The 18487-nt window shown below is 32.3% G+C and overlaps 1 protein-coding gene across 1 annotated transcript; it reads right to left on the bottom strand.

The window, feature by feature from the left end:
- Positions 1–5388: 5388 nt before the first annotated feature.
- Positions 5389–12186, bottom strand: SLITRK6 (SLIT and NTRK like family member 6). Its single transcript, XM_012445370.2, has 2 exons — positions 11664–12186; positions 5389–9133 (listed from the first exon to the last, which is right to left on the bottom strand). Exon 2 carries the CDS (start codon positions 9107–9109, stop codon positions 6587–6589), a length of 2523 nt encoding a protein of 840 aa, XP_012300793.2. The 5' UTR covers positions 9110–9133; positions 11664–12186; the 3' UTR covers positions 5389–6586.
- Positions 12187–18487: the final 6301 nt, after the last annotated feature.

Genomic DNA, 18487 nt, shown 5'->3' with positions numbered 1-18487 from the left:
ATCTGACAACACCAAGAGCTGATGAGGATATGGAGCAATAATTCTTCATTTATTGTTGGTGGGAATCCAAAATCGTACAACCACTTGGAAGGTGGTTTGTTGCTTAGAAAGCAAAACATAGATTTATGATAATAAACAATCCAGCAATCCCATTCCTTGCTATTATTTATCCAAATATGTCAAAAATGCATATCCATGCAAAAATCTTTACACAAATGTTTATAGCAGCTTTATTTATATTTGTCAAAACTTGGAAGAAACCAAGATTTTCTTTGGTAAGTGGACGGATAAATAAATAGAGGTACATCATGGAATATTATTCAGTGCCCAGGAAGAAACGAGCTGTCCAGAAATGAAAGGACATGCAGGAACCTTTAATGTGTATTAATGAGTGAAAGAAGCCAGTTTGAAAAGGATATATACTGTACAATTCTAACTCTATAACATTCTAGAAAATGCAAAACTATCAAAACAGTAAAAGGATCAATAACTAGGCAAAGCTCAGACAATTTTTAGGAGATTGACACCATTCTACAGAATACTGTCATTGTGGGTACATTGGTCAAAGCCCACAGAATATACAAAAATGAACACGAATGTAAACGGTGAACTTTGGGTGATAATGATGTGTAAAAGTGGGTTCACCATTTTGTTGCTAGATGTTGATAGCTGGGGAGGCTGTGCTTGAGTGGGAACAAGGGATATATGGCAAATCTGTACTCTTTAATCAACCTCTGTGAACCCAAAACTGCTCTAAAAAATAAAGCATATTTAAAAGGTAACAAAATTCCTCATGCTACATAGTTGTCTCTTTAGGATTCAAATGACACCTTCACTGAGATAGTAATCTTTAACTTAGAAGCTGTACCATGAAAATAAAGGTTATTGCAGTCAGAGATCTTAAAAATTAAAACATGAAAGTATTTGTCACCATAATCTTTGTATATATAATTCTAATAATGCTTAAATCACATATTGTTTATAGAAGTTTTAAGTCAATGTATTATGAGAACTGCCTGTATTTTAACTACTTTGTCAATATTTTCTTCTATGAAATAAAAGATAAATTCCTAAAAATTGGTATTGACAAATAGTAATTGTTCAGAATTAGAAAAAAGAAACTACACAATGAGTTTCTGGTTGCCAGATGTACATGTTGTCCAGTTTGATAAATCAGTCAGCATTTTCAAAGTTGTGTCTAAAGTCTGCTAATATGTCATTCTGAATAATCTAGAATTAGGTACTCCATGACTAAAGTTAGTGAAATATCTTCATTTTTTTCAATAAGATATTAAAAAGTCACAGTGTCCTACCTAAACATAGAAGCAACGTGTGCACAATGACATAGCATACATTTTCTGTGATTCCATATGGCCCGTAAATATGCATGGCTATAACAAGAGTCTGATGAGGACCACTGCCCTGATAATAAAGCAAAACGATGTAATTCAACAGCAACAATCAAACAGCGTTCCAATTCTGGCCTTGTTACTCTTACTACTTTCATGGTACGAGGCAAACCTCTTAGCTCCTTCATTTTTTAAGTGAGAAAGTTAGAATAGAAGTTTATGATGTGTTGATATATAGGAATGTGTTTGCTGTATCAAAGTACATTGTTTTCTTCAAATATATATTCATTAAGCCAAAATACTTAGAATGCTAGAAACAGGCCCAAAATGTGTCCATGAAAAACTTAATGGATGAAACCATATGTAGCATTTAAACTGATCTGATTTTTGAGGATCAGGACTCCTTTGAACCCTAATGTTAACTTTCTTCTATGTATTGCTATATATATAGTAGTAATATGGCATTATTTATTATACAAAGATAATAACAGGGGCTTATAAGTCTTTTGATTACTTACAACACCAAGGAAATAGATGAAAATACACAACATAAATTCACTAATGGTGATTTCATCACTGATAACAATGTGAATTTAAAATAAAACAAGTTCATTTTGGCAAGAAGATGATTATTTTTGTGTGTAGTATCTCTTCAAGACTTCTATAAAACCAAATACAATGAAATGCATTTTAAATGCCCAGAGACTTTCTACAAGGCAAGCTATTCAGAATATCTTACTCATTCTCATATAATCCATTTTCTCACTGGTAGAACCTAAGAGATGTGAAGAGGCAAATAACTACTTGTGGAAGGTCAGGTCTTCCTGCTGTTTATGCTTAAAAATTTTAAAACTACTCTCTTTAGAAAGTGTACAATTTAAAATAATTTGAATTGGAAATACACGAACCTGTGTGTGTGTGTGATTTGTTGTTTTGAATTGTTTCCTTTCTTCATTCACTAATCTGCTGAAAGACATTTACTAACAGAAGAGTATTTGTCTATTTGATTATGCTTTCAAAGCAGCTAGAAGAGGATTTTACATCCGGCAGTCTTCTTTACGTTACCTATACATAAGAATCAATGAATATGCGATCAATATAAATTTGCCTTTTAAAAAAGCTGGTTGTAAGACATAATGTTGTTTCCAAAAAATATTTAATTGTTAAATAATATAATTATCTTATATAAATGATAAACAACTATTTTATATTATTGTTTAATTTGACACGTTTCTAAGGTATGAATATAAGAACAGCTGGGAAAATATTTGCAGTTCACAATGTGTGTGTGGATTTGAAAAGTCAGAAATTAATATTTTCTTTTCAATCGCTTTTTCATTCCTCATTTTGATGTGACTGCCAGATATAAGACCTCTCCTCCTGAGAAAGTCTTTTAATTGTGTCTTATTTTACAGTAAAACTTGCCCTTTTATAATACCCCAGCTTCTTCATAGGAGTGCTCTACAGGAAAAAAGAAATAGAGAATAACTCTCCAATTCACTATAAAACCATTTCTTAATTACCAGGAGATTCAGCCTTCCCTTCTCAAATAGTTACCATTTGTATACACATGGACAATTTTCTTTTTATGTAGAAAAGTCTCCTAAAATAATCTTGCAGAAACTCATATATGGGGAACTTTGGTGAGCTGTGTTTGGATATTTGTGTTTATTTTTATAGATATATAAACAAAATAGTTTATGGCAAAATTCTTCAAGTTGGTAGTATTCCTCTTTTCAAAAGTGCTGTTGATTACACACCTATTAGTTATCATAAAATGATTAAAAATACAAAATAAATTACAGGTATATTGAGATGACATCACATCTTTATTACGTCTCTCTCTTACGTGTGTGTATGTGTGTGTACATACATATACATATAATATATAGAATGGCATAAAGAAAGAGAATAAACCATTATTTTTAAAAGTGGCACTTTAATGCCAATGGGATGATTGTGTCACATTGTTTAATCCTGAATCAAAGATTAAGCCTTCTTAATTAAATGGGCCAAGGTATTCAGGCAGCTTAAGGCAGCTTAGATGGTGCTGCAGTTAATTTAATATTACAGCAGCAAGGAAGGGCTTTCTCTCCTCCATGATATAAGAGATTCATTCAAAAAAGGTAACATCACTGATACAATCCTTTCTTATAGAGAGGAAAATTTCCATCCCATTTATGGAGATAAATAAAAGATATCGGAGGAACACTTTTATAAATTTACAGCAAGTAATTTCATGAAATTTAGTAAAAAATGATTTGTTAAATAAATATTAATACAACCAATATCAAATAAATTGACTTTAAAAAGACTTATACAGCATGATTATACACTATCACCACTATATTAAAAATTTCATTTTTGGGGCATGAATCATAAATTGCATTGATGTGCAATGGGCAAAGTGTAACTTCTGTTTAAATCAAGAAACAAACCTAAGAAAATCAAAAGTCTACTTTTTATTATTTTTTAAAATGGCCAGGTCCAGGTGAGTAATGCTCAGGATACTGAAAGAGGAACTGGAATCCTGAATCTGTCAATTAGCTGCTGAAAGAGAACAAATTGGTTGCTTAACTAAACAATCAAACAAGGAGTATAAAAAGTTATTATTTAGTGGGAAGGAGAAGAAATAGGAAATATAGGTCAAATAATCAAGGTTCTGAGAAAGTCTCATAGATCAAAAAACCTGTTAAGAATCAGAAGCCATCATTCTCTTTCTCAGCTCTCAACAATCAGTAGGAAAACAAATTCCACAGTCATTAATTTCAACCATTAAAAATCTTTTGCCTTTGGAAACCATCGTAATTTCCATGCCAGTTTTAATTTATATCCAGACTAAGGATTGTACTTTGATTTTGGGGATGTACTTACATGGCTTCTTAAACAACTTTGTTCTTCTTGATTATAAGTTAAAGAGTAAACCTTATTACTTTAGGCAATTAATGACAAATAAAGATGAAAGAAATATGTCCTCCATCCTAAAGAGAAGACTGTTTTTGAGGGCATGTCTCTGTCTGCATTCATGGATCCACTCCAAGGATTCTCCAAGCATGGGAAAATCTTAGGTCTTCCTAATATCTCTATGTACCTGATTAGAATTAGAAAATATTGGCAGATATTCGACTGAGTAAAAGAAGTACAGTAACATGAATTCTGGCCTTTATTTATTCTTCCCTTGGTAATTTTTAAAATAATGTTTGGGAGATTTTACTATTTACCATGCTGAATATTTTTTGGTAAATATGAAGCATTTCATATGCACACTACTTTCCCTTAGAAATTGTTACTTAAGAATTTCCACCTTCATCCTTCCAAACTTTGGAAGCTAATGAAGAAATCTGGTTTTCAATAAGCCTTTTAATACATAACTCTTGATTGATTTCCATTAACATATATAATAATTTAAAAGAGAAAGCTCATGATATGAGTTCACATTACTCATAATTAGTCTTCATAGCATGCAGCACGGCCCATAGTGTTTTTATCAACCAGAAGGGTTCTTATTCAAAATAAAATAAATAATATACATTATGCCATTTGTTCAAAGTTGGGTATTAAAAGCCAAAACATTTAATAGAACATTTAGGAATCACTGAAATATTGTTAAGTAAATTTAAGGGAGGACTTCCTCAAGGAAAATGTGTTCCTTCATAACCCAGTGCATGAGTCTGTGTGGTGTTCAGAATACATTCCTAGATTACCTTGATTAATTTCACTTTGTCGTGTGAAAATGTGCAGTTATGATTGAGTCTATAATTAGAAAGGAGAGAAATAAAACATTTTCTTTTGTATTGCATTAGAAAATGATTTGCTTGAAAGGGAAAACTGCTAGACATACTTTAAGTTGGGGTCCCTGTTAATCATACCAGAATTTAAATAGCCTTTTTCACACCATGAACAGGATACTTCTGTGTATAAAACAACAAACAAAAACCTGTCTTATTGTATGTGTGTGTGTCTGCATGTTTGTGTATGTGTCAGTCCTTACTTGATTGCATTATAAGTCAGGCTAATATAAGAAAGCACATTTAAAAAATAGAGTTTTCATTTTAGTTTTATTGTAGTGAGTAGTATTTTTAATTTTCTTGAAAGGCACCCAAGAATAATTACTTTTGTGAACCAAAAACATATAAAACTGTACAGAATAAATATTTCATAGAAATCTAACTATACCTTCTTGTAAAATAAAGCTACATTGTTCCTCTCTTGAGGCAACTTAAACCACTTACCTTTAGAAGTGCCTTTTGCTACTGATTTATGGCATCTATCAATATACATCAATAAAAATAAAATAATTTTTCCTATTGACTTTACAACTGTGAATTACTTGCCACAAGAAATGTATTTCTATCATGGTCATTCAGATTTACAAAGAATTAATCCTATGAAATAAAGCAAACTCAATAGAGTCTCTAATCATATGTACAACTGAATCTCAGTAGCATTTTAAAAATATCCCAAGAAGAAGAATTACACTTTGAGCATAAATGACATACTTTAGTTCACAGCAGCACTGACATTAAAATTATCATCTACACAAATGTGTAGAAAACTCCAAAAGTATGCTTATTTGTTCCACCTGAACTGTTAATCATTTTTACTTTTTAAACTTAGAATGAATGAGAGTGGCATTTGTTTAAGCTCCAATGTTCAAAGTTTTGAGCCACCCATGGCGTATATAATTACAACCTTTATATTTTTTCTTCACTATTACTATTTATAATTGTCAAGTTCCAGTTTCTTTTGCATTTATTGCAAGAAAGTTAGGTATGTTTTACAATACACATTTTTGAAGTACATACTGGTTATAAACAATGTATTCCTTACATATTATAATTACATATACAGGTATGTTTTTTAAATGATGAAATCCAATTGTATTTAATCTAAAGGGAAAGCAATCAAGGAAATTTGGAATACTTAAATGTTCAACCATTTTAGATGTGCAAGAGGACTTCTATGAAACACTTTTTAGTATATGGAGAAATATTACTATAACCCTTGAATGATTTACATGCAAGGATTTGTTTAATTTGGGACAGACTAAATTGCCTGAAGATAATGTCATGGCTTCTCCCAGTGATCCCTGAGTTTCTTTTTCTTCTTTTTTTTCCCATAGGTTACTGCTGTGCTTAAGTTCTGATTGACGACACACTCAGGTAAGGCACTTATTTACAAGGTATGGACATAAAACAGAATCACAGCATTTCTGTGAAAGCTCTCAAACTCTCCACTTATGTTTGCTGCTCCAGGACTTCTAAATAGTCAGGTTCAGCATGTAAATTAGCTTTGAGTTCAAAATACTCATTTTTAGTCTGTTCCACTAATACCTTCCTGGGACGTGAGTACATTAACGTTTCCATTAATTTCAGCTCTTCGTGGGCTCCAGGATAATGTGCCTCCATATCAGGCTGGAGCTGAGCAATGTTTTTCCTTAGGTATTCTGTGATTCCCAGTTGCTGAAGTTCCCTTTCTTTTTCTAAAATGTTTCTATACAACGAGCTGGCATCTTGGAAAGATAAAAATTCTGTTGATTGGTTTGTGGTTTTGTATTTCATATTTGACCCTGTGAGTGGTGAATGATTTTCCCGTTCTAAAAGACTTCTTTGGAGATGTTTTGCATCACTTCCTTCTTTCTCATTCCTCTCTTCTTCCTCTTCCAAATGCTTTGGACCAAAGGATGGACTTCTATAGACATGAACCATGGGGCTCACCATGTGCTGTTCGTAGAGTGAGGCAGAGGGTCTTTCAGTAGTGTGATGAGTTGTTTTATGGCCATACATGCTGTACTGAAGATGCACAGGACTGTTGTCTCTCATTTGCTCATCTACTTGTTTCTTTTTGTATCTTCTCCTGCGGTGAAGAACAAGAACCACTATCCCTGCAGCACAGAACACGATAGTGATGAACACAATCAGAAGTCCCAGTATTAGAACAGACAGTGGCACAGCGTCTGTAAGAGATCGTAAAATGGTAGCTGCCGTATTAGTTGTTGTAGGAGTGGCGACAATAATGTAACTAGTCTGCGTTGGCATGGATGGGTTATTTACTAAACCTGGACAGAGAAGTTCACTATTGAGGGCTTTTAGTTCTTTTTTGTCGAGATGCCCAGGGGAAGTGCAGAGGATGTCATCTGTCACTGTGTTCTTGCCTAACTTTTGTATCCATTGCTGCAGTCCAACCAGGTCACAGGAGCAGTCCCAGGGGTTATCCTCAAGGTCAATCTGGGTTAGTAAATCAAGATCATCCAAAATATTACTTACAGGTAGATGGGTAAACTGGTTTGTTTTAAGATTTACCTTAGTTAGAGGAACCCCTGAAAAAATATGTGGTGGTAAAACTTGGAGGAGGTTGTTATTTAAATAGAGGACTTTAAGCTTAGGCATTGGATGAAAAGTTCCTGGCAATATTTCCTTAATGGCATTGTATTCAAGATATAAGTATTCAAGATTATGGAGACCAAGAAACATGCCTTTACTTAATTTGGTCAGATGGTTACCATTTAGATAGAGCTTTTGTAATCTTGTCAGATTCATAAATGATCCTTCTTCAAGAACTTCAATACGATTGTTTCCCAAGTGAAGCATTTCCAAAGTGAAATATTCCACTAGATCAGACTTCATTAAAGTATGAATAATATTCCCCGCTAGAATGAGCTTTCTAGGATTTTGTGGAGGAGGTCTCAGATCTGATAAGCTTTCAATGTTGCGCTCCTGACAATGTATTAGAAGTCCTGATGGGGATAGGACTTTGCAGTTACAAGGAATAGGACAGTAAGGTCCTGGAAGTTGAGTGGATGGCTTTGTAATATAAGGTATCAAACCTGGTGCTTTGGTGGGTGGTTTTAGAGTGGATGTGGTCTTAGTTGCCATGCGACTATCATTTATTGAAGATGTTGCTGCCAGATGTAATGATCCTGAAGGATCCTCATGTTCTTCATACACTGGTGGAGTGGGGCAAATAGATTCCTTTTTTAGTCTACTGAGTATACTTCCTTTAAAAAATGGAGGACTATGGCACACAATATCACCAATTATAGACTGTGGAGGCATGTTCTCCAACCAAGTTTTTAACTGCAGTAAGTCACAGTTGCAGGCCCATTTATTGTCCTCCAACTGAAGATCCAGTATTCGGCCAATGTGTTCTAGAAAACCAACATAAGGCAATGTTTGTAACTGATTTCCACGAAGATCTAGATGAGTTAAAGGAACAAATCGGAATATGTTTGGAGGAAGACTCTCAATAGCATTGTCATTTAAAATTAACACTTTGAGTCTGTTGAGCTTGCTAAAGGCACTTGGTTCAATCACTGTGATAAAATTGTTATCTGCTTGCAGGAATTCCAGGTTTTCCAGTCCATGAAAAGTATCCTCTTTAAGAATTTCTAAAGAATTGTGATTGATATGAAGTTGCTTAAGGAGGCCAAGGCCATTAAATGCACCTATCTCAATATCTGCAATATTGTTAAATCCAAGGTGTATTGAAATAGCATTGGTAAGCCCAGAAAAGTCATTTGTGTGAAGCATTGTCAAGCCATTATTTAATAAGTTTAGTTGGAAAGGTCGTGATGGTGGCACACTTATTTCAGATACCTTCTTGATACCCTTTTCTTCACAATTGATTATCATTGTGCCATCTTTTTCCTCACAATTGCAAAGAGAATCACAAGAGCCTCTGGTTGAGAACACTGGAGTTTGAGACTGTGAAGATATACAGGCAAGGAGAGATGAATAAAAGAGATGAATCCACAGCTTCATGTTGTCATGTGATGAAATCTGATTCTATAAAATAAAATGCAATAGCAAGGGACTTTAGTGGGCAGAATTGAGGTGGAGATGAAGCTGACATTTACAAAATAATAGATTTTTCTCTAAAAACCAAATGACTGATTACCATGAAAATATGGGTAGTTTGCTACATCTACGTCATTTTTTTTTTCTTTTTCATTTTCTTCCTAATACTCGGTCAGGCATGTCTGGCTTACTTTTAACTTGCATTGTGGTCACAGTATAAAATTTAGGTCAAAGAGAATGTAAAACATTATATCATAATTTGTGTCACATCTATGAATAACCTGCATTTTAACAGATGAGAGAGGTGCTGGCTTAGAGCACTGATACTTGGTGATGATGCAAAGTTATATATATGAAAACATTTTTTTTTAACCTTAAGGTACATAAACTTATGGTTGGAGTATTATAGTGTAAGGCAACTATGTAGCTATTAGCCAGAAGCATGGAGAACTGTAGGGAATGTAAAAATGATAAACACAATGTATGTGTCCCTATGTGTATGTGTGTGTGCATGTATGCATGGAGAATGCATTTTCTTTCTTTATATTGTTGAACTGGGTGTCACATGATAACATCTAATAACTGTGTCTGTGTTTTAACTTGCTTCAGTTTTGGCTTAAAATACATATATATATCCTTCCGTCAGAAAGCACACACGTTTAGTTTCATATATATATTACATGTATATATATTATTTCATATATATATTATATGTATATATATGCATATATACATATATCTTAAGCCAAAACATATATATATATATGTTATTTTTATTGTTTATTTCAAAAACCTTGAGGAAAATGTATCTTTGATCATGTAATAAAGTACAGTACTATAAGAATTCTGTTTTAACTATTCAATCTAGGGCAGTTTGTATAAGTGTAATAGTATCAGATAAATACACTTAAGAGTGATCATTGAAATTTCACTTAAATCATTATATTTAATATTGAATTTCTAGAAGCAGTGTATTTCTTGCTTTTTAATTATGTTATAGATGAGGTTAAAAATCATAAAAACTAAAAAAGAAAGATTAATCTTTAACACACATTTCAGGCTATTGTAAAAGAATAAACAATACTTCATATAAACCTATAGCTAATAACTTCCTAATGAGGTTTTGAAACAGTCTGTGGGGCACTGAATATCATCACATAATAAGGCAGCTGGTCTCCTTTATTATAAGGCTTAAAGTCACAAATGATGAAATCTGAAACAATCTGTACTATATTAAACTTTTTGATGATATCTCAAATTTGGTTAAAAAAAAAAAAAAGGACGGTTCAGAATAACATCATGTATTCCAATTCCTTAAACATTAAGAAATACATCTGAAACAGCAATTCTTAAAAAGGTTTTAACTTTTAAATGACAGTTATACAAGGTAAACATTTATAGCTCTAGTGATACCTAATTTTATTTCCTTCCTTTAAATATTATACTTTAAATTTATATAAACTAAATTGAAATATAAACACCACATCTTATGACTATTCAACTTTTCAAAATAGTTACCAGTTTTCATTTTTTGTTGTTTGAAATGTCAACAGTAACTGGATCAAGTTAAAATTCACAATCAGATAAAACATACCAGAACCCAATCAATAATCCTGAAAGTAAACTTTCATTCCCTGAAAACATAATGTTTTATTGAAAACACACATAGTACAAAGTTTCTGGAAGGCAACCGAAGAGACCAAACAACATATTGTGTTTCTATGTAAAGGAAAAGTTAGAAGATTATATTTTTCTATAGGGAAATAGTTTGATTTTAAACAGCTTTGTGAGCTGAGGTTATAAAGAAGCAGATTGTAATTGGAGTCTTCAACTTGTGCATTAGCTTCCACAAACACTAAAAGTACTTATTCATAAATTACCAAGAAAGAATAAGGTTTATTTCACCAGGTGTGGCATCTGGAGAAAATAGTAAATAATCTTTTAGTGATAAACTCTTGGTATTTTTAAAGTTCTACGTGAATTTTATACTTTTCAAAATGTGCTGGGAAACAGTTTCTAATCTTTTCAGAAACACGCACAAATTTGAAAAGCGATTCTCTACCGACAATATCTGATACAGTGGTAAAGAGGTCAAAAGATACTCATTGACATATTTTCTGCAAATACATACTTTAAGTCAGAAAATCCTATAAGTAGCATACAAAATGCAAAAAATTATTCAATATTCTGCTTGTATTTGCAATTTAACATTCACATTTGAAAGTGATCCTTCCTTCAGAAAGCACACATATTTAGTTTCTAACAACAAACTGCATATTGTAAAAGAAATAGTGGAATATTATATTTGTTCTTCTCTACAGCCAGCTGTTAGACTAAATGTCTGCTGCTCAAAGAATACAGGCATCTGCTACAGTGTTAGTTGTGCCAGTAAGCAAGAATGAAATTGAATATCCTTTAATGCAAAGTTGTTGATTTAAAGAAGGTGAACATACAAATTCACTCACTTTCCTATAATGCAAAGATAAGTGTAAGAAAAGCCTAGAAACATTCATCTTACCTGTAAAGCAGAGACTCTTCCTGACGTTATCTGTAATGCACAGCTGGAAGAGGTGTTCGAAGTAATTCAGTTCCTTTATGAAAAAAGAAAACACCAACCCTGTGTACTTTCTTCTCAAATATCACTATTTGGTAAGTCCCATAGCTTCATAAAGTTAAAACCTCTGGTCAAAGACAGAATGCTGAGCGTTTCATTGAAAATAATTTCAAGCAGAGTGCATACTAGAGCATCCTGAAGCAATTGTCCCTTTTTCCCCCAATTAAAATTCACGGCATACTTCACAGCTATGCTGACTTTTTTGCATATAGTTAACCATTTGCAAGCTGCTGAATGCAGTAAATAAACAAGATGTTGAACAGAGCTGGGATTGATCACTCTTGCTTTCTTAGGTTGTAGATCCAAGCTGCAGCAATGTTCTCCTTCCTCCTTTTCTAGTATTTCTTGTTAGCTCAGTTTGTTATTAGTCAGATTGCCAAGGGCTGGGAGGTAGGCGTAAATAAAGAGACTTCTTGGCTTTTGACTCAGCCTTTAAGCCCTTCCCCATCAGAGCGTTTTAATCTGCCAGTGTCATATAACACAAGAGACAGCTCCACCTTGGGACTGCTCAACTCCTCCTCTTTCTGCAAATGGTCTTTCCACTCCCTTTCAATACCAAATATAGTGCAAGTGAATTTTGATGGAAATAATAACACATCATTTTAAATGCTTAATAGGACATTGTGTTATTATAGCAAGCTAAATAATATATTATGTTAAATTTTCAACTAACACAGTTCTTCAGTGTTTGCACACATGTGTACAGAAAACACAAGAATGCTGCCTATAGAGTAGTAGCTTCGTGTTTTTTTTTTAAAATCTGGTATTTATAGTTGAAATTGTGCACTAACTAGATTGCAAAATGTTAACACGAGCTGCTTGCCTGCAATATCTGTATTTTTGTATTCACCCTTTAACTTTCTAAAAGCCTTAAGTTTTTACTTCATTATTTTGTTTCTTAGAGCTAATATTCAATAATGAAACATAGAAATAAAGCTCTTTCAGTTATTTTAATATATTTATTTAGAAGAAAAGCATAATTATTTTAAAATATATTTAAAAACATCTTAAACACAAAATCATTATCATTGATCAAGTTCTGTTTATCACTTTCAAAAATATAAAATTATATATTTACAGATAAAATGAAACGTAAAATATGTAGCTATTACAATAACTTGATTTGTATAGTACTAGCTCAGAGTGAATTTATTTTTAAAAGGTTGTATCTTAAAAGTTGCTTGTTTCTTCAACTCTTAAAAGTTTCTGAATTGTCCCTATTATTACTATTATTACTCTTAACTGTCAGATTCCTTATTTCTCAAAAAGCCTGTGCTTTAAAAAATCATTCTTCTTACCTATCTTCCTGACTTTTGCACATCCAAAGTACATATATTAGATGTTGTCTTTTATTTGTTTATTCTGTTTAGAATAAACACAGATTCTAGAGGCCTTTTATGTAATACTAGGTGTCATTTCAGAAAAGGCTGTTTATAAAAAAGGAGGGTTGATATAATTTAAATTATCAAAATAGAATAATATCACATTGGACTATTATTTAATGTTATGCACTCAGATTCTTATAGTTTTATATTCTCAGGGTGGCATATTTGCTCTAAAAATATAAGTGCTCTGTGGTAATTTTCAATATTCTAATTTTCCTTTATATTTCCCAGTAATTAAGTTTCTCATTTATTTTATTGGCGTTTTGTGCTTTAACATGGAAACGAGATGATGATAGAGAGGAGGGGATGGGAAAATAGAGTAAAAATAAAAAATATGAGAATGAAGAGTGTAAGTGAAACTAAATATAATAATTAGTTTTTGACACAATTTGCTGCTAGCTGATAGCCAAATTAACTTAGATCAAGGTAATGATTTAGAAAGATAGAAATTAGAATTTTAATTAATAGAAAATGAAGGGGCAAGAATAATTTCCCTCCCAACTCTGTAGTCATAATTCTCCAAATGCATTCCTTTAGGTTTTGAAGTCAAGTTCATAGGAGAAATATTCTGGTAGCATAGTATGTGAAGCAAAATTTTTCAAGCCTATGTGTGGACAAATGAAATACTTTCTTTGTAGATTGACATGTTTCTCTCATGTCCTTCAATATGATCATATATCTTTTACGTAATATACACATAGCAGAAATTTAAAGTTCTTTATCATGAATTCCTTTCCTACATAATTCATCTTGCCTTTTTAGTGCATAAATTATTGGTCAATTGCACTAATTACTGGTCAATTCCTCATAATGGTAAGGGAGAGAAATATTGTCTAAAAACACTTTTTAAAACTATTCACTTTTACTGTAAGTATTGGGTGGCGATAGAAAGACTAAAAAAAGTAATTGAAGAGCAGTCTATAACATTTAACTTAATTTAAAATGGTAATGTTGATAATTCATTACTCAGCATTATCTCAAACTTAGTTAAAATATACAGGAACACATCTATAAAGATTGTAGACAAGTCTGCTGTTCTCTAGGTTTTCTTCAGTGTATTTCTTCAATCATTATACTGAATCAGTAATGTAGCCATTCTTTCTAAAATGTTTATGGCAGGATATGTGCTAATGATTATTGAACAACATTTATTTTAATAATATTTTTAATTTCCAATTAATCTATGGGAAAGTACTTTCTTAGTGTAGTTTTAATAATAAATTCATCACACAATTATAATAAACAGTGAATTATATTTATCTTTCCACCTAATCTATGCCTGCTCCCCAGTAACTTCATATTATTATTATGTTATTATTATTATTATTATTGTTATTTTATAGAGACAGAGTCTCACTCTGTTATCCAGGCTGGAGTACAGTAGTGCAATCATAGCTCACAGTAACCTCCAACTCCTAGGCTCAAGAGATCCTCCCACCTTAGCCTCATAAGTACCTGGGACTTGGGGCATGCACTACCATGCCCAGCTAATTCTTTGACTTTTTATAGAGACAGAGGTCTCACTATGTTGCTCAGACTGTTCTCAAACTCATGGCCTCAAGTGACCCTCCCATCTTGGCCTCACAGAATGCTAGGATTAGAGGCTAATTATTAATAATAATTATTATTATTTTTGTGACAGAATCTCACTCTGTCACCCAGGCTAGAGTGCAGTGACACCATGTCAGCTCACTGTAAACTTCATCTTCTGGATTCAAGCAATTCTCCTGCCTAAGCCTCCCGAGTAGCTGGGATTACAGGCACCCATGACCACACTTGGCTAATTTTTTTTATTAATAATTATTTTTAGTTACAACCTGTAAATTATGTGTTCCTATGACTTTTAACAATATCTCTGCTTTCAAAGTGTATATTTCCAAAGGGCCAACATGAAAGTATTATAATTGCATTGAAGAATACCAAGCAGTCAGAAGAAATAAACCTACCTCTGTTATTAATTTTAGAGCAACAGCCTACAATCAGCATATTTTATGGTGCATGAGGGCATAGGAAGTGAAGGCCTTCTTTCCCTCCTTTCATGGATGCAGGGAGATCATCTTAATATCCAATGACCACAAAGACTAGATGGTAGCATGTTTTATGAAATTTGTTAAACCAATAATGTGTGTGGTACAAATAGAATCAAAGGACCAAGAATAAGCACTGGAAAAAGGAAAGAAAAAAGTAAAATAATGAGATTTATTCATTCTAAATAGGATAAGTTCCACCTTAGAGTAGCTTTCCACTTTTTTACTGTCACAATTAAGAGGTTAAGTGAAGACATGGGTGAGACTGAGTTTAATTCAAAAATACAAAAGATTTGCAGGGAGAGAACTCTGTTCCATCTGTGGTGTAGACTGAGGCATATTTAAATATTCTGAAGTTAGAAAGTATAAAACTTGGTGATTTTTGGAGGAGAATAATACTACGGTGAATTTTAAATATTAGATAGTGGTTTCACTCTGAAAAAAAATTAAATAATCTTGACTCAATTTCACTTTTTACATACTTATATGATTGTTTTAAAAGGAATATTAAACACAAATTATTGGGAAACAGATACTGTTGTGGGCTCTGCTTTCTTTGTACTATCAGGGAATTACACTGAAACTCATGATAATGCTGCTAAAATAAAATATTACAAATACTTACAAAACAATGCATAAATATAGTCTCTAGAGACCCTGATACACTAATTTTATAAACATATAAAAGTGTTTCTCATTTTGTACCAAAACTTTAAGTTTGTATATACCTTTTGAAAAGTGTCTTTGTTTCATCAAGAAACTTTAAAAATACTAAATAAATAAGAAAAAATAAAATCCACTAGCAATTCCATAGCTTAAATTGAACTCAAATATTTATATGTCCATTGTCTTTATCATATATACAAGTAAATAATTTGACTTATTTACATAAATCCAGTTCATAGAAAATAATAATAGAAGAATGTTGCCTTTCATCTTTCAAAATTCTTTGTTTTTTTTTGAGGAGGAGTTTTGTTCTTGTTGCCCAGGTTGGAGTGCAATGGTGAGATCTTGGCTCATTGCAACCTCTGCCTCCCAGGTTCAAGGAATTCTCCTCCCTCAGCCTCCCAAGTAGCTGAGATTATAGGCATGCACCAGGCCTGGCTAATTTTTTGCCTTTTTAGTAGAGATAAGGTTTCTCCATGTTGGTCAGGCTGGTCTTGAACTCCTGAACTCAAGTGATCTGCCTTTCTTGGCCTCCCAAAGTGCTGAGATTACAGGTGTTAGCCACCCATGCCTGGCTTTATCTTTCAAAATTCTGTGCTACATAATTTTCAAATTGTGTAGGGTGTTCTTTCATGTTTCACTGGAAGAGGTGACAAAAACACTTTCTAACATTACTTTTTTTGTTGTTGCATAAGAATAAGAGCATAATCATCATGGATATCTTGACTTCTGTTGACAACATACAATTAAACCAAAGGCCTAACTTTTAGATGAGGAAGAATAGAAAATGATTCTAACTTTTGTAACATACACATGTCTATAAATAAGTAGGTCACTGGCACAATGTCCATTATGTATGACTTCTCTCAATAAAATGTCTATGTGCTTTGGAGGAAATGTAGAAGATAGATTTAATATTTTATGGATATAAAATGGATAAAAAGACTATAAAAAACACTATGGAAATGCAGAGGAAGAAGTGATTAACTAAGTTACTTTGTGGAATTTGAGGAAGGCCTTACCACAAAGATGACATTGAACTGAATGGATGTTAGGAAACTTGCCTTTTGCATTGTACCTTTAACAAAAAGTTTAATTTGTTATGTAAGTCTTATGTTTCCTTCATATTTAATTTGATCTAATAGCAAAGGTATAAAACTGATAAAAGGGAGTGCTTTATTCTAAGAGAAGTTTTGTAATAAAAACTTCCTCTTGGTGGTTTGAATTCAATGAACACAAAGAAATTCTCTGATATCCTTGTTTAACTTGGCAAAACCTGAAAGAAAACAAAACAATAACTTTCCTCTGAAAGCTTAAGCTATGATCAGTCTGTCTTCATGTAAATCCTATTGAAAAATTTCATAAAACTTTTACTTCAAATGGAAGACTAAGCAAACTTAAAAAAAAAAACCCTGACAAAGGAACCAAAAAAAAGTGAATGTTTTCATGATACATAATGAACAATGTGCAAGAGAACGAGGTGCATTGGAATAATGCTGGACTGTGAGTTATTTTGATTTTAGGGTGACACTCTAAGGAGGGGCTTATGTCTACTTCATATTTTTTCTCCATAATACTATAATGTGTATTGCACATAGAAAATAAATAAGTAGCTTATTTTGTATGTTCTCAATGTTGTGTAATCTTAGAACAGTTACTTTCTAAATACATTCAGGAATGTATTTAGATCGATTTTTGTCACCTGTGTAACTAAATGCTAAAGATCAAGATTAAAAATTAAAAATAAATAAATCGATCCCCGTATCTTTGCAAATGTTGCTTGGTAATTGTACTAACATAATCTGTGCAATTAAATTAATTTATATTCTGATGCTTAACAATAATAGTAGGTAAACGCCATGGACTTAAAGATGTTTGACAGATCAGATGCCTGGTGAACCCCCTGCAGGACATATTACATTCCTGGATGTCTTCTATTGTCAATCACAAATCATACATCACTGCCTCTGCTTTTCACTCATTGCTCTGACTGCTGTGTCACTGAGGGATGCAGACTTATTTTAATAGTTATAATCTTTAAAAATTGTAATATACAACCATTTTACAAAAAGTCAATTGTATTTATTTTAACTTATAACAAAGCTGTCAAAATCATGATTATCCATATCTAGCATAGCTAGACATTTTTTTTTTTTACTATTATTTGAGATAATCTCTTTGGAGATTATCTCCATATAGTTGAGTGAAAGTAATCTTTTTAATTTTTCTGCACAAATAATGCTCAAGATGCTATTCAAAAACTAATTGCTTATTCCACATATTTAATATGAATGTTATTTTTAGACATCAAAAGAGAAATATCTAAAATGAGAAATAATTTAAATAATGCCAATAGCAACCTAAGGTTGCTATTGACATGCAAACTTAAATGCCAAACTTTACATTTATCTGGATAGAAATAAAATACTTTGTTACAATTGCATCTATGTGCTATAAGGTACGCATTTGTTGAGAAGTAGAAGTGCATACATAGTTCAACAGATAAATTGGTATATTTTAAATTTTGTACTTTTTGACTTTATAGCTATGAAATTAATATAAAAAGACATTTACTGAACTATTACTGCCATCAATCGGTATTATATTAACCTAGATAATGAATAAATTATTAGTGACAGATTTTACTGAA

The sequence above is a fragment of the Aotus nancymaae genome, unplaced genomic scaffold (genome assembly GCF_030222135.1).
Source record: "Aotus nancymaae isolate 86718 unplaced genomic scaffold, 86718_ANA_hifiasm-v0.15.2.pri h1tg000048l, whole genome shotgun sequence".
Lineage (NCBI taxonomy): Eukaryota > Metazoa > Chordata > Mammalia > Primates > Aotidae > Aotus > Aotus nancymaae.
The sequence above is the reverse complement of the archived record's forward strand: the minus strand, read 5'-3'. Positions and strand labels throughout refer to the sequence as shown.

Bases quoted from the DNA above. Each gene is read 5' to 3' on its own strand.
- SLITRK6 (XM_012445370.2), bottom strand. From the start codon at position 9,109: ATGAAGCTGTGGATTCATCTCTTTTATTCATCTCTCCTTGCCTGTATA.